Consider the following 20,701-nt stretch of genomic DNA (forward strand, 5'->3'; position numbering starts at 1 on the left):
TTTTGTTCACCATGTTACTGAAATAGCTACCATTTAGTTACAATGGTAATCTCTTCTAGGCCAGGATTTCAAACAACAGCTTCTCTTAAAAATGTCACTCATTTCTGACCTGCTGAAATGCAAATCTTACCTTGCATAATTCATAGTATTCGATTACATCATTAAAAAGACCATCGCCAAGCAAAAAGACCCCTTAAAAGATTTAAAGACATGCAGACGCTTTAGATGCAGTCTCCGGAAAACGATACAAGAAGTAGACTAAGCAAGTTTAGTGGACAGGATCCATATACATTGCACATCTCCATAGTTTATAACATTACAATCCATGATGTTTTGTACAAAACTAAAAAAAGTGGCTGCCAAAGCTCTTATATAATAAACTCAAGCATATATATCAAGCTAAAGTAAGCGTCTTATTAGCCAGCTTCTCATTTGAATTTTCCGTTCCACCTTAAATGGTGCTACAGTTACACTAAGGTGCCTTAAATGTAGAATGAATTTCTAAAGTTGGTGAATACGAAGCCAAAATCAGCTAACCTCAATTAAGGCACCAGTTTACCTGAATTAGGAATCCTTAATCAATAAATACCTCAAACCCTCTGTTTGGAGATGTTTAACCGGTACTGACAGCTAACAAGCAGCACAGCGAAGCTATAATCAGCCATTGGAGCTGCTGAATGCTTCTGACTGGCTGATCTAATGCCACGTTCCAAACCACACCATTCTGTACTTCACCTACTACACTAATGACTGCACTTTTAATGGTATATATGCTATTGTTTGCATACTATTCAGTGTGCTAGTATGCGGTTTGGATTACAAAAATAAGAACATAGCAGGAAATCTTAGCTGTTTAAATTATAACTTTCATTTGTCATTACTACAATCCCTAATAAATCTGTACACTAAAATATGCTGTTACTGTGTTTTATGGGTTTAAAAGGTGTTTAAAAATGCATTTTACTGCCTTTGCTGGATCGGTTATGGCTTTACAAACAGCCACAGTTCTGCTGAATGAGTTGCCAAACAAAATGGTAGCAGCACGATTATGACGTCATCAGAATACTATCAATTCAGGTTATTTCTGATTATACAGTGGTGTCATAATTACGGTGATGTCATAATTACAGTGCAGTGGTTACAATCGGTAATTACATGAGGTTTCTTACAGTAACCACTGGACTTCAATTATGTCCTGCAGTAATGTCTATGGTATTTTTGAGGTTAAACTGCTATTTGCCCTCTGGCATTTCTTCTAGCTTTCAGACCGGAGGATCTATAAGTCTTTGCTGATCAAACACAGTGGCTTTGTTTAAACTCCACATAGCTATTATTATTATTATTATTATTATAATATAGCACTTCTATTGGATATCTATGGTCATGAAGCATGTACTGAGACCAATCAGTCCTTAACAGACAATCCAGACACAGCCAAAACATAAAGATAGAGCTGATTTCACTGGCTCATACACAGTGCCCATAGCAATACAAACAGCAAGAGAGCCGTGGTGGGACTTTGTTGTCCGATGGCAGAGTTGAAGATGAGGATACGACCCTCCACCGCAGGGTGAACTCTCTTCCTCTCTGAGATGTAGCTGGACACCACAGATATGTCCAGGTCACCTGTGGGCAGAGCAAATTAAAGGATGAGACCTACACATGTTAACTTCAAAATGTTTTCAAAATCCTGTTTATTTTGTCTATCTAGTCTATTCTGACTAGAGGTCAGTGTTTTTTTCCTATATATTTTCTTATTGAAAGGTGTTAAGTAAATTTAATTCAAGTAAAATTGACTGTATTCAGTTATAATTACTTGTATAATCTTTTTTTTTTTTTACAACACAGCGCTTCAAAGACCTATTCCGGAAATGCAAGTCGAGACCCCTAATAAGCAAGCCCAGGACGACAGTCGTGGGAATCATTTTTATGTATTTTTACTACATTTTTACTAAATCTTTATTACTAATGATATATTTATATCCATAATTGAATTAACTTTATGCTGCACTGGGTACGAGTATTATAGAGTGAGAAGGAAAAAGAACTAAAATACATGTCCACCATACACACAAACAAGATTTTGTTTAAGGAAATGCTCCCAAAATAACTAACAACAGAGGAGGTCATCCCTATATGCTTACAATGCATGATACGAAGAGCCTCACAAATTATGAAGAGAAAAAAAAAAACATGGAAGTGAATTAAGGGAAAAGCAATCAAGTAAACTCATGTTCTCTCCAAGTTTGATGTCAGCAAATAACAAAAAAAGTGAAATTCTTTGAGTATTGATTAGATATTTAATTTAAAATGTTGAGTAGCTGGGTAAACTGGGCAATATGGACACACATCTCTCAGTAAATAATAACCTTCAAGTATTCAGCCAAGCCATAGCATAATCTATAATTTCTCAAGTGCTATGCTTATGTTTGTCAGTAAATACTGATTGATTGATAAATACTGTTTGGACCTCATTCTGTTCTGTAGAGGTCTACTTATTTATAGACTGAACTGTAAAGGAGAGAGTATTTAAATGGGAGCACATGGGTGTCCTCAGAAGGTTTTCATGGCTCATGGTCAGAGGGCCCCTTTGCAGAATTTCTTTTTTTATGGTGCAAAACAGCTGTACCGCCTCTTCCACTTCCTGTGTTGTATTAGTATCACAAAGACTGCAAAAGGTGCATCCATGTAGTAGTGTTTCATTTTTACACTTAATTAAATTTGCTTCAACCACATTTATAAAGTGATGCTTATTTAAAAACGGTACACTTTTCTAAACATTTTTCTTTTTTCATAATTAACAATGCCAACTGAACCCCTCCAACAAAAACTTCAGTTATTCTGCTTTCTATTTAATTGTGCACAAACCTTTACATTAAAAAGTCAAACTGTGCTTTATTTATGGTTAGTGAGGCTTTTGCATTAAATAAAGAGCACTAGACAATGCCATAATCATGCTTATATTTCTGCAAAAAAAGTGACATACACTGTTTTCTACCGCAAAGACTCAATTTTTGAAAAAATAATTTCATGGTGATAATGTTATTGGTGTGTCGTACAATCACTGAAGCCATAATTTGACCTAAGCTGAAAACAAACAGGGATCAAATAGAAAACAATTTTGAATATACTGCATGCAGGTTCACTCACCACTGTCATGCTTGAGCATCTGCGGTTTGATCATGGTGTATCCGTCGCCCCCGTCCACCAAATAAGACGGCATTACCACTTTATACACCTTGTTGGCGTCCAAAGGCTCATAGCGAGGCACCCGACACTCAGTACATAAAACCCTCACGTTCTTCACTCGCTTGCCAGGGGATTTCGACAGGTCATACTCAACCTGAAACCCTGCGGACACACAGACAGCATGAAGAGCAAAGACAAACAACAGTGTTATCAGTAGATAAAGAGGCGTGACCTTGTCCTTCACACAATTAATCTTCTGTTGTTTTTGTCTGTTTGAAGGTCATGTGAAACAGACATCAGAGGCTTTAGGCTGACCAGAAAATTGTCTGAGCAGTCACAAGGTGAAAAACAACAGCTGATAAAATTTTTATGGCTAAATATACATTTGGGCTAAGTGCCATTTGTCATATGTATATTTATAGCTCATAGTCCAAGAAGGTTTTGGCTTCCCTCTGTGGTTCTGACTGATACAGTTCCTCTTAATCACAAGATTAGTCATATGTCACTGTGCACCAGTAGACAAAATGTTGGTTAGCCTGGCTGAAAAGCCCCCCCACAAAACACACGTTGTCCCCAGGTGTGTATTCTCGTTATGAGATCGTATCTGGCCCCTAAGAGGCTAGCCACAGATTGCAGATCCAGATGTGGGTCATTCTGCCGAACACATGGTACTGGAAACAGGATGTGTGCCAAAAGAGGCCTACTTTAAAACATGCTCATTTGGCCTACGTGTATTAAAAACAGGCCACTGTTGACAGATATGTGACAGTATGTCACATGCAGGCTTATGCAACACAGCACAATGTGCTTCAATACAAGAACACCAATAAATATTCTACTTTGCCATTCAAATCAAATGTGCTTTACAATGTTGATTATTTTGTGTATAATACATTAACATTAGTGGAAGGTGGGCAGAATGAAAGTAGTAAGTGTGGGCCAGAACTGGGCTATCACTTGTTAAAAGGAAACAAGTTTCAACAACTCCCGACCATCCACGAGACGACCATCCAACCGCCATCTGTTAAAGATCAGAGCATAAACTTCGTCTCCTCTCCAGACCAGTTTCTGCTCTCGCCATGAACGTTATAAACTTTTACTATGACATGATGGACATGTGCACAACGTCCTTACACATTCTGATTGGAAATGTAATTGGATTCAGGTGTTTCCCTGGCTGTTATTCTTCTATTTAATGGATTATTTACTGGATTACCCACCTCGTTCAATCGGGTGGAAATTGTATTCCATATGGCCTCAATCAGACTACTAAGACTGACTATTAAGATTGAGGTGTTTACATGGAGGTATTAGTTTGCGATGGAGGTATTACTCGGATTATTAGGCAGTAAACATGGCTAATTATGCATGTCTGTGATGCGTAAGTCATATGATCTACACAATCTGTCTTGCTCAAAGACATTGGGTTTTCCCTCGCAATGCCTTGATAGGTGAGGTCCACTACAATCTGTAGAGCTTTAATTCTGCAAATCTATGAAGGAATCACTGAGGCCCAAAACTATGGGTACAAAAGTAGCTTATGGTCATAAAGCATGATATACTGTATCCTCCTTTCAGTTCATGTCCCTGGGCTTATCTCCTCTCCAGAATATCTCATTTCATTTAAATTGTTCAATCTAAATTCTAGTTTTCCATTAAAATATAATGACATGCATTTAAATCAAAAAACATTTTTTGATTTTTGAATGTGTCATTGTGGGCAGGCTACACCTCAATGTAGAAGGATTTCCAATTCAGTTTAAGTGCTACTTTATTACTGTTTTGAGCTTTTGTTGGGTTTCCAGTCTAAGCAATTGGCTAATTATTTGTCTAAGTACCTGAGACCTGCAGGAACTCTCCAGTGTTTCCTCCGTATCTGTGCACACTGTGCTCAAAGGCCTGAAACAGAGTGGAGCCCTTCAGCTGAACCAGGTCAAATGTCCCACCGAACGGCAGCACACCAATCACGTCCTCCATGGTGATGGTACCTGAGAAAGCAATTAGGCAGACAAGTCAATACTAAGGTGGACTTCACATGGACTTATCTGCAATGTGTCTGGATAAGCTGATACCTAGGCAGAACAATCTATAGCACATCTGGAGAAGCCAATCACCGAAACAGAGTTCACCCAGAATGCTCTACAATGCACCCAGGTAGGCCAATGTCCAGATGATTATTATAATAGTCGTATTGACTGATCTACAGGGAGATTCACTTGAAAGAGTGAAGGTTGAAGCAATCTGAACCAAAAAAAAATACACTACATACCTTGATATATGTGTATTCGATTGCTTACATGCGATGCTGGAAGTGATCTCCATTTTCTGCCAGAAACATGAAGGGTTACGGTGGTCTACACCCTGAAGTTGCAAATGGAAGGTTAAATGTTGCAACTGCCTTCCGGTGCCTATTTCATCGCTCCAACGCGGGGCACCCTGGCTTGTTCAAAGCTATATTTACTGTATATTTACTGTATAGTATATGTACTGAGCACTTTGCACATTGTTTCATATTGCTTTGTCCTAGCAAGCGTTACTACAGAATATTCAGGACCTCTTCTGAGTGAATCTCCCTGTATAATTCAGCTGAATAACTCAGACAATCTGCAATGCCACTGTTTTGTTTTACATTTTTGAGCATGATATAAAAATTAGAGGACTCTCAAGGTGTAGATATAGAAAGTAGATGTGTAAGATCACAGTTACAGTGTGGAAACCAAGCCAAATCAAAATAGATGAAAGCATTTTCAAGACCAAACATTCTGCTGCCACCGAAGCTAGCATCAGCGCTGCTATGGTGAGTTAGCGGCCAGCCAGTGCTGGAGTAGCCAGCCAAAATGGGACCCCCATATTGTGGGGTATTTTGGTGAGACAATGCTATAGAGGTCACTCTAGGCCTTCCTGAAATCTTAGGTACACCATTGCCTAGGAGTATAAGTAGTAGGCCAACTCATATCACTTAGCTGTTAGAAATGGAGAACAGTAGCAGCTCTATGCCAGGACTCTGTAATTAACAAGTCTCTGTAAAAGTGCTACAAGATGAAATATATGTTAACATGTCGGTGACAAGCTTAATAAAACTTTTCATTCAAAGCTTTTACAAGCTTCGTGTCTGTGTATATACGAGAATGGCTAAAAATGTTCATATGAATCACTGTTAGCTTAGCGCTAGAATCTCACAGGGATGCTAGCAGACATTAGCATTACTGTAGAGGTGTTTTTTCCTCGTTTCTGATTGTTTTGACATTTATGTTCCAAACTGAAGGCCTAGCACTAATAGTCATGGTTTGCCACAGCGCCATATAAATTTAAGCCTTTTATGGTTTATGTCACATAGTCCACAACAGAAGTAAGCTGTAGGGTTTTATTGTGTTTTAATCTGTGATGATTTTAATTTATGTAACAGCTGCTATGCGGTGTTACATACATTTTTACCATCAAATACATTTAAATCACTTAAATGGTCACCCCAAAACCTGTTAGCGTTCATTCTGTTCAGCAGTATCAGCAGTTTGCCTGGTAATTAAACAGCTAGTGTGGAACTGCAGTACACCAGAGAGCAGTTCATCTTCAGAAGGGAACTAAGGGAAGGTTCCAGATGACCAAACCATGCTGCAGTTCTTATGTAATACATGGCTGAGGTGCTCTTGCAATATGACCTGCCAGTAGTGTTGTCCTTGAGTTACCACACCACGTACCCATGAAGGCTATTTCTCAACTGCTGCACACTCAGAAACGTCACATCACATCCTTTAAGAAAAACACAGACACTGTAAATAAATAAACAGCACTTCATATGGTTTATACCATTTCTGTTACGCTCATCAATGGGGCTTCGAATCCCTCCTCCATTCAAAATACAGGCGCTCACGTGGTTCCACTGGACTTCATCTGGATATTTGATGTTGTGATGAACCTGCATTAAGAGAAGAGTTACAACTTTAATCCAAGAAAAAGTCTTTGGTTTAGGAAAAATACATATAATTTGGGCAAAAAGGTAAAAACAACAAACAAAAATTAAATATGGACTATACTGTTTGTGAGACCCATGTATGTCCCATCATAATTTGAGCTAGAGATGAATGATTCAGGCAAAATATCTCATTTTGATTTTTCTGAGCAATATTGTGATTGCAGTTTTAAACGGCAATTTTCTACAAATTAAGGTCATGGTGGGTATTCCACAATGTGAGCTAACTCAGTAAACCAGGCTAATTTTTCGGTGATTTGAGCTTGATTACCATGACAACACCTGCTTTTGGACAAAACAGCTCCGTAGCAGCCTAAAGTTGAGGCTTAGCACAACCTGATCAATTCTTCTGGGCAAGCTATATGACATCATAGGCTCCTGGGCTTAACACTCTATTCTAGAACAATGCTCCGCCTCCACATTGACCAATATACAACTGTATACAGAGCATTAAGATCCTTATTAGTGGCACAACAGGGAAATTTCACCTTCACAATCTAACCCATCCGTACAGTGAAAGAACAAACACACACTAGTGAAAAAACACACTAGGGGGCAGTGAGCACACTTGCCCAGAGTGGTGGGCAGCCCTATCTGCAGCGTTCTTCAGTTTGCCAGGCTGGTTCCCTAACCTCCAGCCCACGACTGCCACCTCCAGTACACGACAGCCACCTCCAGCCCACGTCTTATATAATCTATAAGTATGCTATATTTAATACTATATATTTATTATGAATATAATGTGTAGCCAAATAAGACTTGACATAGGAATATATTTACTGCTAGGAAATTAAAATTAATTAAAAAGCCATATAAGAGTATAGATTTCATTTAGAAGGAGTAACTAATGCAGAGAAGATACACGTCTACAGGTGCATAAGGGGATTTTAATCAGAGGTTTATACAGGGTAAAATATTAAAGACCCTGTGTCAAGGCAACTAATGTGTGTATGTGTGTGTGTTTTCTGGCCTACTGTGAAAGAGTTAGCAGTGTTTTTCTGCATACATCCTATTCAGAATCTGCACTTTATCAGATTTAGAGTCCAGATTTAACCACCTGCAGTTTCTCAGTCATCCCACGAAAAGCATGTGACACAGCCTGTGCAGTCTGTGCAGCTTGTTTGTCACTAATGAGCATGAGGCCCACAAGGAAACGAAACTCAGCTGATTTAATTAACTAAATTTTTCAGAATTTTTTTGTTTGTATGTGTGCATTAGTGAAGATTAAAATATCAAAAGAATGGTAGCAAGTTAAGTGGAATGTTCCAACAACAACTGGACAGCTGAAACATCGGGGGAAGAAAATTTGTTTTTTAGAGTCAAGAGGCAAGTCAATTCTTAATTTAAGGCAAACTGCTATTGTAGGCCTAATGTGGACTACTGGAACCCCCTCAGTATTGGCCCATATTAACCAAAGGGTGTCTCAATGCCCAGTTGTGGGCCACGGCTCAGTGGTTGAAAACTCCTGCTGTAGATAATGTACACTATAACAAAAACTGCAGTCCTAATTTGAGCAAAGAGGAAAAAATGGAATGAAACAGAATTAAACAAAAAGTGTGGACAAAGCCCCATTAGGAGCTATAATACATGGTTTTCACAGGTTTTAGATGGTTGTTCAGTCAGACTGACCATGGCATCACAGACCAAGTTCCCCAGGTTACATTCACGGAAGCGGCACTCCTCAAAGGTTCCATTGAGGTAAACCAGTGTTCTCCCCACATACTGAGACGAGTAATTAGCCAAGTTTGTCTTCCAGGAATCCACCTCGGCCTTGATGTCTGGATCTAGAGAAGTGAAAACACATTTTCTAATAAAGCTCCACAGAAGGAAGTTTATGTTTAGCAGTATGTTTGCACAGTGATTTATCATCATGAGTTACAGTCCGTCAATCATCCATAACTGAGTCAATCATTTTCTAAGCAGATTATGAGGTTAGAGAGAAAGACAGTCCTAAGCTCAGGTACTGCTAGAAACAAAAAGTCATTGTAGATATCAAGAGAAAAGGAGCAGAGTTGAACACTGTGCAATACACTACAATACACTACAATACAATACACTATAATACAATACACTATAATACAATACAGTACACTATAATACAATAAACAGAACACAATACACAGTGCAATACAATAAAATACAACATATAAGTGCTGCATAATATATTGCAATCAATACTTAATTCAATGCGTTTGAAGACAGCAAGAGACTCTGCTGTTCGGACAGCCAGTGGGAGTTCGTTCCACCACTTGGGTGCCAGCACAGAGAACATTCTCGACGCTTGTCTTCCATGTGCCTTGAAGGATGGCGGGTCAAGCCGAGCTGTACTCGAAGCTTGAAGGGCAATTTTACATTCTATTCACTACCCAAAACCACCAGTGAACCTACATTTGTCTTGTGAGTTTTATATGTAATGTTAACGGAAAAATAATAAATCTATAAATATTCCGTTTTAATTTTGCCTTTTAATGCCCTGCATGAATGTATTTTTTAACAAACTGAGAGTAAAACTTTCTCAGAGATAAGAAAATATAAATGTCTGAGGCAACAGGCAGCATATTTATAACCATTTTACATGGATAATGTTTTTAGAGGGAGCTTGTAGAGGCATTTAAATCTTTGAACATAGTTCCCATCACCCCCACTGTAAACATTTCTAATTTGGGTAAGTTTCAGTTTGCATTTCAAATATCTTAACCAAGTAATCAAGCAGATAGTCCCAGGTCTCAGAAGCCAAACCTCTGCCTGTCAACAGGGAGTTGATAGGAGTTAACAGACAACTGCCTGCTTTCACAGGAAAGGGACATCTGACTACCATGCATATCATCCGTCCATGGAAAGCTGGTGTGTTACAGCATAAACACGCTTGTGAATTAAAAGTGGAATGCAGATGTGCAGATAGCCAATCAGAGTGGAACTGAACAAATACTGAAAGGTGCAGGCAGTGTAACGTGTCATAGGTATCAGATGATCAGTGGAGAGACTCTACAATGTTCTTCTACAATGCTCTTCCCATTCTCAGTGTTCTAGACAGAAAATTCTCAACAGAAGAAGAGTTTTCTACCCAGTCAAACTTCTAGAATGTTCTCCCCTTTCACACAGTTCTATAATATGGTGCCCAAATTCTGCTCCTGGAGATCTTCCACCCTGGAGAGTTCAGATCCAATACACCTAGCTCTCAAGTTCAGATACCCTTAAAGGCCACCACTACCTGGATCAGGTGTGATAGATCAGGGATGGAGATAAACTCTGCCGGCTGGCAGAACTCCAGATTCAGCACCCCTGCTATACAATGATCTCTCCCCACTTGAACTGTTCTAGAAAGTTTTCAACTTTCAAGCTTTTGTAGAATGTTCTCCATCATTCACACTGCTGTTTTTCTCCCTACAGTGTTCTAGAATTGCAATGGACTGACTACCTGTCCAGGGTGTATCCTGCCTTCTGCCCAATGACCGCTGACACACACACACACACACACACACACACACACACACACACACACACACACACACACACACACACACGTGACCCAAAAAGGATAAGCGGTTTGTAAAATGTATGTGTTCTAGAATGCTCTCTCCCCATTCATACTGTTCTAGAATGTTCAACCCATTCACACCATTTGTGAATATTCTGCCCCATTTACACTGTTCACACATCACACACGTTGTCCAGAAATGTTCTCCCAATTAACACTGTCCTAGAATTTTCTTCCTATTCACTCTGTTCTCAAATATTCTCCCCATTCACATTGTTCTTGAATGTTTTCCTATTCATACCATTTGTTCTCTCCCTTCTACACTGTTCTAGAGTGCTCTGCCCATCACTCACATTGTCCACAATGTTTTCCCCATTCACATACGTCCAGAATGTATTCCAGAAGGTTTTCCCCCTTCATTCCGTTCTAAAAACGTCTGTATGTTCTAGCCCATTCTTGAATATTCTTATTCTGAAACAGTTTAAAGAAACAGTTGATACTATGTTTGCTGGGGTATGTTAGGTCAGTGAGCACTGGTCTTTACTCTTTTTCTACGTGTTCTTCTTGTTTTTTTTCCTGATGTAAAGCATCCTTGAGTTTGTGAAAGGCCACAAAAGTATGATAAGAGGTCTTCCTGTAGCACTTACCCTCTGGTACTGAGCTATCAAGAAGAATGGGATTTCCTGCAGCCTTTATCACGTTTCCAGCCGAATCAAAGGTCACTTTGAGGTAGCCGAGGTATTTCCCAAAGGCATAGGCCTGCACCACTGGGACCTGACGCCCATCCTCTGACTGTACCATTAATGGATAGGGCCCAGCTGGCACCTCTGTTGATGGAGGTGTCCCTGTAGACACAAACACAAGATCCCATGAAGCAGAAAATAAATAACAATAAAATATTATGTGCCCCTAAAACAATAATGGTGAATAATGAATTGTGAAATAGTTGTAGGTATTACTGTTATGTGTTGGAAAATCACTATAACCTATAATCTAAATATCACTATAACTAATAATCAGAAATATTCTGTCACTCTGACACCCATGAGTCCATTTCACTTGCTCAGATTTAAGTCTTTATTCTATAAACTTGCTTCAGTGCAGCATCAATAAACCAGAATTACTGCTGGTTTAGCCTTATCGATAAGGTTTTAAAAAAGCAACCAAAAAAATCACCCAACTCTAAATTGATTGTGAAGAAATCAGAATGGCCCATAAATAATTCATACTAATATTTTATTATTTTCAATTTATTTTTCCGGTTTATCACGACTCACTACCTCACTAGCAGATGCCTGCTCATTCAGCATTTCTTCTGATTAAGGGTATTCATAGGGAGTTTGCCTTCTCTTTGCTGCAGTAAGACTTCACTCTTCAGAAAAGGCTTTATACTAGATGATGAAACATCACTGTGAAGATTTGATTGCATTAAGCCAATAATGCCATTAGCGATATCAGGTAGATCTGATCGCTCCAACTCATCTCAAAAGTTTTAGATGGAGCTCCACTGCTCCACCACCCTATGCTGAAGGGCTTTATACCCCTCTAGCTGATGTTTGGCATTATGTATGGTGACCTTAGACTCTTGTGCAGTTGATCCAGAGCTTCCCATTCTGTTGGAAACGCTTTTCTATGAAGACTATACAAGCTCTGTGTGCATCTTATTTAGAAGCAATTAGTAAGGGGTGTCTGGATACTTTTGGACATATATTGTATACACTTTGGCCCAATACCCACGTCTTGTTTCTACCCCTGTCCTTTGTTTTCATGTGTCTCCTTGCTCCTTGGAGCCGAGTTACTAAGTGGTAGTGGTTAAAATTTTCCAATATGAAACGGGAATCTCAGATAAATGAAACATTAATAGGTTACTACCACTACCCCTAAGTAACTCAGACACATGAAAACAAAGGACAGGGGGCAGTTGTGGGCTGGCGGTTAGGGAACTGGCCCTGTGACCGGAAGGTTGCTGGTTCGATCCCCTTGGCTGACAATCCATGAGTGAAGTGCCCTTGAGCAAGGCACCTAACGCCCAATTGCTCCCCGGGCGCCATGGATAGGGCTGCCCACCGCTCCGGGCAAGTGTGCTCACTGCCCCCTAGTGTGTGTGTTCACTAGTGTGCATGTGGGTGTTTCACTACACAGATGGGTTAAATGCAGAGGTCTAATTTCACAGTGTGCAAACAAACAAAAGACAAAGACAAATGGTTGTTAATTCTAATTCTACTAGCGCCGCCAGTCTGCAGTGAGAGCAGAGGAGGGAAAAGTTTAGCTCCTCACTGCTGGGCTTTAGTTACATTTAGGACATCATATGCCTCAAAGAGGGGCTATTATTTATTACCACCCACCGCTAATTCTTTGGTGATATGGAGCTGAAGTCAACTATCTGCCAGCTTCTTGTTCGAATTTTGCCTGAGGTGCCAGAATGTAACTGCTGCACCATTTAAGGTGGAACAGGAAACTAACTAGCTAGCTAGTGGGACATCAGCATGCTACTACCAATTTTTTATGCAACCAAAAATCCATTGAAACGACATTAAACAAAGATGTCGTTATAATAAACGATATTAAACTAATAAAATGGATATCATAATTCTTAAAGAGACTAAATATATTACATTTTGGTCGCTTGTGCAGCCATCTTGCCGTTTTTTTTCTCATAATACTCTGTATGGAGTTTGCCTCTGAAAAGCCTCAGTTTGAAACATTTCACCCTACCCCTCTATCTCAACAATAATTGAGACACCCTACCCTCCCCTAGGTGTGAAAGCGCAAACCGGAAGGGTAAGGGCTAAGTTGTAGGGGAAAGATTGAGATTGGGCCCTACAATGCGTAGTAAAAATCATGCCAAGGGACTCTAACAAAGTCATAATCAACAATGACTTTCATGACCTTGACTGGGAGCCAGCAGTCTGTGTTTATGCCACTGCTGACCTCCCTGAAGCAGATTACCATTTAAATCATGGCTTTCAGAGGATTGTGTAATGCAAAATCCAGAAACGCAAAAGACACAGCTGGAAGTTTCTGCTTTTGCTAGACTGTGGTTGCCTAGAACCCACACGGTGAGCACAGATTTCTTTTTTTCAATCACAAACATTAGTGTTCTCCAGCTCTTCCGTTCATGAGACAGCACAGGGTGGATGCAAGGGCCAGCTGTGTGGATTCCTCCTTTTCTTTCTGCTAGGAACATCTGCTAAGACTGATGAATACATAATACTATGTATTCTCTAATGTACTGAACTGAATGTGCTGGAGTTGATCAAATTTCCCCTTCTGCAAAAGCAGTTCAGCTCAGGATAGACTTGGTAAAGAGATTTAATGATCATTTTCACAGCCTGAAAATTGAGGAATTAGGTGCATTAATTTGAGATGTAAATCCGAAAAATATGGGAGAAAATTTTATTAGCATAAAATTGCTGCTTGATAATGATTCAAATATATTTATCAACACTCAGCTTCATATTCATCAAGTGTCTTCCTTGGTATGAAGAGCAGGTCTTAGCTAAATAATAATCTGACAGTTGATATTTTGGCAAGGGAACCTTCAGAGGCACTTTGTAGCCTCTGAGTATAAGTTAGCTGCAGGGATATTTTTACCACATGTCCAAAGTTCAGTCTTAGAAGTTTGTTGCACTTACTGATTTTCACAATTCAAGTAAACCCAATTACATTACAGTAATTACTGTATTATAATGTACTGTAATGTAATTAATTGAGCAGTTTCGTGAGATTTGCAGATCCAAATTTCCTTTATACACTTCATGATTCTATCAATGAACACATGCTAACTGACACCACTGTTAGACCTTCCTCACACAGAGAGTCTACCATCGCTTTGATGGTGTTTTTCTCTGAAGCAAACATCATGTTGTTAAACATTATTAAAGTTTACCATGTTTAAAGTGGTCTAATACTTTTTAGAGCTACTCTAGATAACTGTGTTTGTAGTTCCTAAGGAGCATGCTCTTGAAATGAACCAGGGCACTGACAGAGCAGCAACACTGAATTCTAATGAGTGAAGCAGCTCCTGCTCGCAGGCCTGCTGAACAAGCTTTTCTCAAGACAGGAGGAAAAAAACAGACTGCATGGCAAGGAGAGGGGATGTGGTCCACCTGAAAGAACACAGCTCAGGTTACTGTCTGAGCTCTTTAGAGGTTCATGCTCTTGTGAAATCAAAATATTTTTACTGCAGTATTTTTGGGTGGAGTGGTGGGCCGTGTCTCCTCATTTTACAACTTGTTTTGCGCTGTAAAATTAGGAGGTCAGTTAAAGTCCAATACTAAAAACAATGTTAAATATCAAGGTTGTAATGATGTGGTGCCAGAGCATGTATCTTGTGCAAAAGTTTGGATGCCCCCAGTCAAATTAAATGTTTTGTTGATTTTCTAAGAAAACATTTTGAGATCCAATTATGTACCTGGTTTTATGTTCCAATTCATTTTTATATGACTTATATGTTCCAACACCTCTTTATTCCTTTAGTATTAAACAGGCTGTTTTGCTACTGTGCTCTTAAGAATGATACACTGTATGGACAAAAGCATTGAGACACTTTTGGCACAACTGAGGTACAAGTGTTTCAGCCACACTCATTGCTAACAGGTGAATAAAATTAAGCACATAGCTTTGCAGTTCCGATAGACAAACACTGGCACTAGAATGGGTAAAACTGATAAGCTCTGTGACTTTAAATGTGACCGTCATAGGATGCCATCTCTGCCACAAGTCAGCTTGTGAAATTTCTGTCCTGCTAGATCTGCCCCGGTCAACTGTCAGTGCTATTATTGAGAAATGGAAGCAGCTAGAAGCAACAACAACTAAGCCTCGAAGAGGCACACAAACCCACAAATGGAAACGGAAATATTAATGCTTCAGCAGACCAAGACATTTTGGACAATTCTGTGCTTCCAACTTTGTGGGAACGGTTTGGGGAAGACCCTTTTCTTTTCCAGCACAACTGAGCCCCAGTGCACAAAGCAAGCTCAATAAAGGCCTTAGGTGAGTTTTGTGTGGAAAAACATGACTGGCACTCACAGAGCCCTGACCTCAACCCCATCAAACACCTTTGGGATGAACTAGAAAGGACCCTCACGTCCAACATCAGTATCTGACCTCACAACTGGTCTTCTGGATAAATAGCCAAAAATCCTCAAAGACTCACTCCAAAATCTTGTAGAAACTTTCCCAGAAGAGGGGAAGCTGTTAGAGTGTAACATATAGCTGGTTTGGTGTAACACGTAGCTGGTTTGTGTTTTATATTAAACGTAGAACTTTTTCAAAATCTCATATTAATGCCTATGGATTTAGAATGTATTGTCATAAAATCTCTTCTAGGTGTAGTAGGTTTTGTCCATATAGTGTATATGGAAATTAGCTCTGTTCTGACTGGCTGCTCTGCATTCTGCCTCATTCAAAAATAAGTCCAGACTGAATCACTACTTCTAACTTGAATGTGAATGGGCGGAGCTAAAGTGCTATAGGTCGATATATGTAAATGAGTTTTTTTATATATATGGGCCTTTTAAATGTGCCACTTTCCACAAATTTCAGAGCATAATTTCTACTCATGTGCAAAAAAGTTTGGGCGCCCAATGTTTTGTTGATTTGCTAAGTGCACTTCTGCACATTTTAATATACAATTACTGTTTATCTGCTGAATTTAACAAGGAGAAATGTGGCCCTTGCGAAGATTACGGCACATTTTATATGTTCTGCTTTGTCTGTTTACAATACATTAATCTCAACAAATGAATAGAAATTGTGCCCTAAAACTTGCTTAATGTGCCAATGTCTTCTCTATAGAGAATGATAATATATTCTTACTTAGAAAATCAACAAAACGTAATTTGACAGGGGGTGTTGTTCCAACTTTTGCATACAACTATATTAAATTTAAAATACAAATTTGGTGCATCAATTTGCAAAGCTTCAAACACTGCAGACCACCATCTGGTTGTCAAACGGCTGGATGGGTGTGGGGTGGAACACGTAGCTGGTTTGTGTCTTATATTAAACGTAGAACTTTTTCAAAACCAGTGAATTTTCATCTGTTGTTCTCATCTCTCCAGTCAGTTGTAGGGTTCCTCAGGGGCCCATTTTTAGGTATTATTCTCCATATACATCTTAACTCATTAAACATGTTATAAAAAATAAAACTATAATTATAAAATACAAAATGCGTTTACTTATTTTTCATCAACAAAAAATGTGAAAAGCCCATTTTGTATATGACTGTAACCACGTGACTTCCTCCAGTAACAGAGCACCCTCTAATCTTACCCCATACTATAGTTAAATGTGTAAAATACGTGCTAGTAAACTTTAGCTTAATGGGGTCCCACAACAAATGCTCTTACAAACACCATTAAGGTCGGGGCGGCAGAACATACCACTCTCAATTGAGCTCATCACGCAACCAACTCTTTACCGCAGCAGTTGTAGCTTTTAGTGATCTATTTATAAGCGTGACCCTTTCCCCAGACACCCAAAAACATTTGTGCAAAGACGTGTATATACACATATACATAAACACACAGATACTATATATACAATGCGCTCGCTACTTATCAATCAATAAAGGGATTCAGCTATCCGATATTTCAACATATGCAGTTCCACGAGAGCGAAGGTTGAATGGTAGAGAGAGGGTATGTGGTAACAAAGACACGGAGACCCGGCGGTCTAAAGTTCCACGCAAGGTTGCTGACCACTCGTCGGTTTCACTAGTGGTGTGAGTCCGTGGTTACTCCTTCGTTCGACTCTGTCCTTCCGTGGAAAAAATAAAGCCACCAACAGCAAAAGTCGTGCGCACAACTGCTAAAGGTGACCCTTAAAAACAGAGAAAGTAGATCCAAAAGTGAAACTGCCCAAGCTCAATCACCATGCCCGAATTCTCCCCTCCTTCTTTTGGATTGTCCCCTGACGTAGTGAGTCCAACAGAGTACGTAAGTTTCATAGAAGAAAAATCGGAATTGCCCTCTTTTCCACCGGCAATTCATTATTAAAGTTCTATGTGCAGCAAAACAAATGAAATGTGCTTTCAATGTGCTCGTCACAGTAGTTTTGATTCTGGATGTCTTTTTTTAGAGGACTGTACGCACTGCGCTTTTGTAAGAGCTAGTATCTGTTAATTAGCTTTTATTTTTCTTCTGAAAGGTTTTATGAGACTGTTTTATGAGCAATTATGTCTGATGTTTTTTATGCCCTAAAGTAACACGTGGCATCACCACAATTAGCAGCACAACACAAACAGGCAGGGCAGCATCTGCAGTCGAGACACAATCAAACATCTTCCCTCGAGAAACTTTCATTATCAACAGAAACAATTGGGTCCCTTCAGCTTCTGGCTCTCATAACTTACCTATAAAGCGGACATGAATAATTTAAGTGTTAAGTATTTGTTTGAAAGCTTTGTTTGTAAAACTTTGAATAAATGCTTATTCATAATGCACTATAAATACATTTATAAGGTGTTACTTGTCAAACAGCTGGACTGGTGTGGGGTGTAGCACTAAACAGAACCTTTCCAGTGAATTTTGAGGATCTGTTCTCCCCATCTCTCCAGGGAGTTGTGGGGTTCCTCAGGGGTCCATTTTAGACCCAGTCTTATTCTCCATATACATCTTAACTCTTGACTATATTGTTCATTTCACTGCCATGCTGACAATACACCGTTGTATCAGCATTTGAAGTATGGCTTGGCGTTATTGAGATGACATGACAGATACTATAATAGACAACAACCAAAGCCCAAATAATTATAATGGTTATAGAGACATGTTTCTGTATTGAATGTATATAAACTTCCATAAGAGAGAAGGTCCCACCCAAGAGTTGTTTTTTTTTTTTTACATGACCAGACATCAAAGTAGTAAATTAATTACAAAGTGAAACAAAAATAAAGAGCAAAAACCCTTTATCACTTGTGCTTTCTTGCGTTTACATAGATGTCATGGCTGCTTTCAACACTGTAGACCACCATCTGCTTATCAACGGGTTGGAGTGGTGTGGGGTTTAGTGAATAACTGGTTTGTCTACTACATTAAAGACAGATCCTTTCCACTGAATATTGAGGACATGTTCTCCCCACCTCTCCAGTCAATTGTGAGGTTCCTCAGGGGTCTGTTTTAAGTCCATTCTTATCCTCTATATACAACCCCAATTCCAATGAAGTTGGGATGTTGTGCAAAACAAATAAAAAAAAGAATACAATGATTTGCAAATCCTTTTCAATCTATATTCAATTGAATACACGACAATGATAAGATATTTAATGTTCAAACAGATAAACTTTGTTTTTTGCAAATATTCACTCATTTTGAAACAAGTTGGGACAGGGGCAACAAATGACTGGGAAAGTTGAGGAATGCTCAAAAAAGCCATATATCAACAACACCCAGAAACGCCGCCGACTTCTCTGGACTGACGCAAAGTGGAAAAGTGTCCTGTGGTCTGACGAGTCCACATTTCAAATTGTTTTTGGAAATCATGGACGTCGTGTCCTCCGGGCCAAAGAGGAAAAGGACTGTCCGGATTGTTATCAACATAAAGTTCAAAAGCCAGCATCTCTGATGGTATGGGGGTGTGTTAGTGCCCATGGCATGGGTAACTTGCACATCTGTGAAGGCACCATTAATGCTGGTACATAGAGGGTTTGGAGCAACATATGCTGCCATCCAAGCAACGTCTTTTTCAGGGACGTCCTGCTTATTTCAGCAAGAAGCAAGAAGCCACATTCTGCACGTGTTACAACAATGTGGCTTCGTAGTAAAAGAGTGTGGGTACTAGACTGGCCTGCAATCTAGACCTGTCTCCCATTAAAAATGTGTGGCGCATTATGAAGCGCAAAATACGACAACAGAGACCCCGGACTGTTGAGCAACTGAAGTTGTACTTCAAGCAAGAATGGGAAAGAATTCCACCTTCAAAGCTTTAACAATTAGTGTCCTCAGTTCCCCAACGCTTATTGAGTGTTGTTAAAAGGAAAGGTGATGTAACACAGTGGTAAACATGCCCCTGTCCCAACTTCTTTGGAATGTGTTGCAGGCATCAAATTCAAAATAAGTGAATATGTGCAAAAAACATTAAAGTTTATCCATTTGAACATTAAATATCTTGTCTTTGTAGTGTATTCAATTGAATATAGGTTGAAAAGGATTTACAAATCATCGTATTCTGTTTTGATTTATGTTTTACACAACGTCCCAACTTCATTGGAATTGGGGTTGTACATGTTAACTCCTGACCATATTGTTGCATGTATGAAGTGTGGCTTGGCTTTAAAGAGATTACATGATTGTCTCCTTGATATCAAAGACAAGAGGGCTAAACGTTTTTTACAGCTTAATGAGAGTGACTTAGTGTACATCCTGTTTGGTTCTCCTGGTCTGATCAGTGACTACCTTGGAAAATCTGTCAATTTAAGTGTCATATAAAACCTTAGATAAAAAACCTTTGAACCACCTTTGACCTAGCCATGAGTCATCAGTCACTGTAAAGTGTGCTTGTCTACTGATTGAATTCTGTCTGGGCCGGACTATCAGTCACAAGCCTGATAAATTGAGGAGGTTTTCCGCTACAGACAATTTTGTATTGCTTTACTATCTATCATTTCCTTTTATGTCCTAATTACTGATTCCGTCATGTGCTTTACAATACCTGTTTACTCATCCCAAAGATCATGTAGAACTACTCATCACAGGACCCGTAATTCCAGTAACCTCATCTATCCCCCACGTTTGTCAGACTCTCAGACCAGGGTTGCAGGTGCGCTCTGGAATTGCCAATCAGCTGTGCAGAAGACAGACTTCATTTCAGCCCTCGCATTCTTCCATTCACTGCACTTTCTGGCATTGACAGAGACCTGGATCACCCCCATGAACTCAGCAACTCCAACAGCACTGTCCTCTGCCTTTCACTTCTCCCATTCCCCACGGCAGTCTGGCAGGGGTGGTGGCACAGGTTTGCTCTTGTCTCGAAAATGGCGTTTCACTCCACTTGCTTTTTCTCATCTTTCAATTTCCTCCTTTGAGTACCATGCTGTCACTGTATCTTTCCCGACTAAACTT

At 39.5% G+C, this 20,701-nt stretch overlaps 1 protein-coding gene across 1 annotated transcript in view; it reads right to left on the minus strand.

Moving 5' to 3' along the window:
- The window catches only part of nt5e (5'-nucleotidase, ecto (CD73)), a 42,340-nt gene that overhangs the window by 1,126 nt on the left and 20,513 nt on the right, over nucleotides 1-20,701 (minus strand). The window contains exons 4-9 of the mRNA XM_017697709.2: nucleotides 11,285-11,482; nucleotides 8,789-8,943; nucleotides 6,997-7,105; nucleotides 5,028-5,177; nucleotides 3,151-3,351; nucleotides 1-1,626 (exon numbers count right to left, since the gene is read on the minus strand). The exon at nucleotides 1-1,626 is cut by the window's left edge and continues 1,126 nt beyond it. Coding sequence (XP_017553198.1) covers nucleotides 1,460-1,626; nucleotides 3,151-3,351; nucleotides 5,028-5,177; nucleotides 6,997-7,105; nucleotides 8,789-8,943; nucleotides 11,285-11,482 — 980 coding nt within the window. The 3' untranslated portion in view covers nucleotides 1-1,459. The remainder of the gene's footprint in view (nucleotides 1,627-3,150; nucleotides 3,352-5,027; nucleotides 5,178-6,996; nucleotides 7,106-8,788; nucleotides 8,944-11,284; nucleotides 11,483-20,701) is intronic.

Source organism: Pygocentrus nattereri, chromosome 4 (genome assembly GCF_015220715.1).
Source record: "Pygocentrus nattereri isolate fPygNat1 chromosome 4, fPygNat1.pri, whole genome shotgun sequence".
NCBI lineage: Eukaryota > Metazoa > Chordata > Actinopteri > Characiformes > Serrasalmidae > Pygocentrus > Pygocentrus nattereri.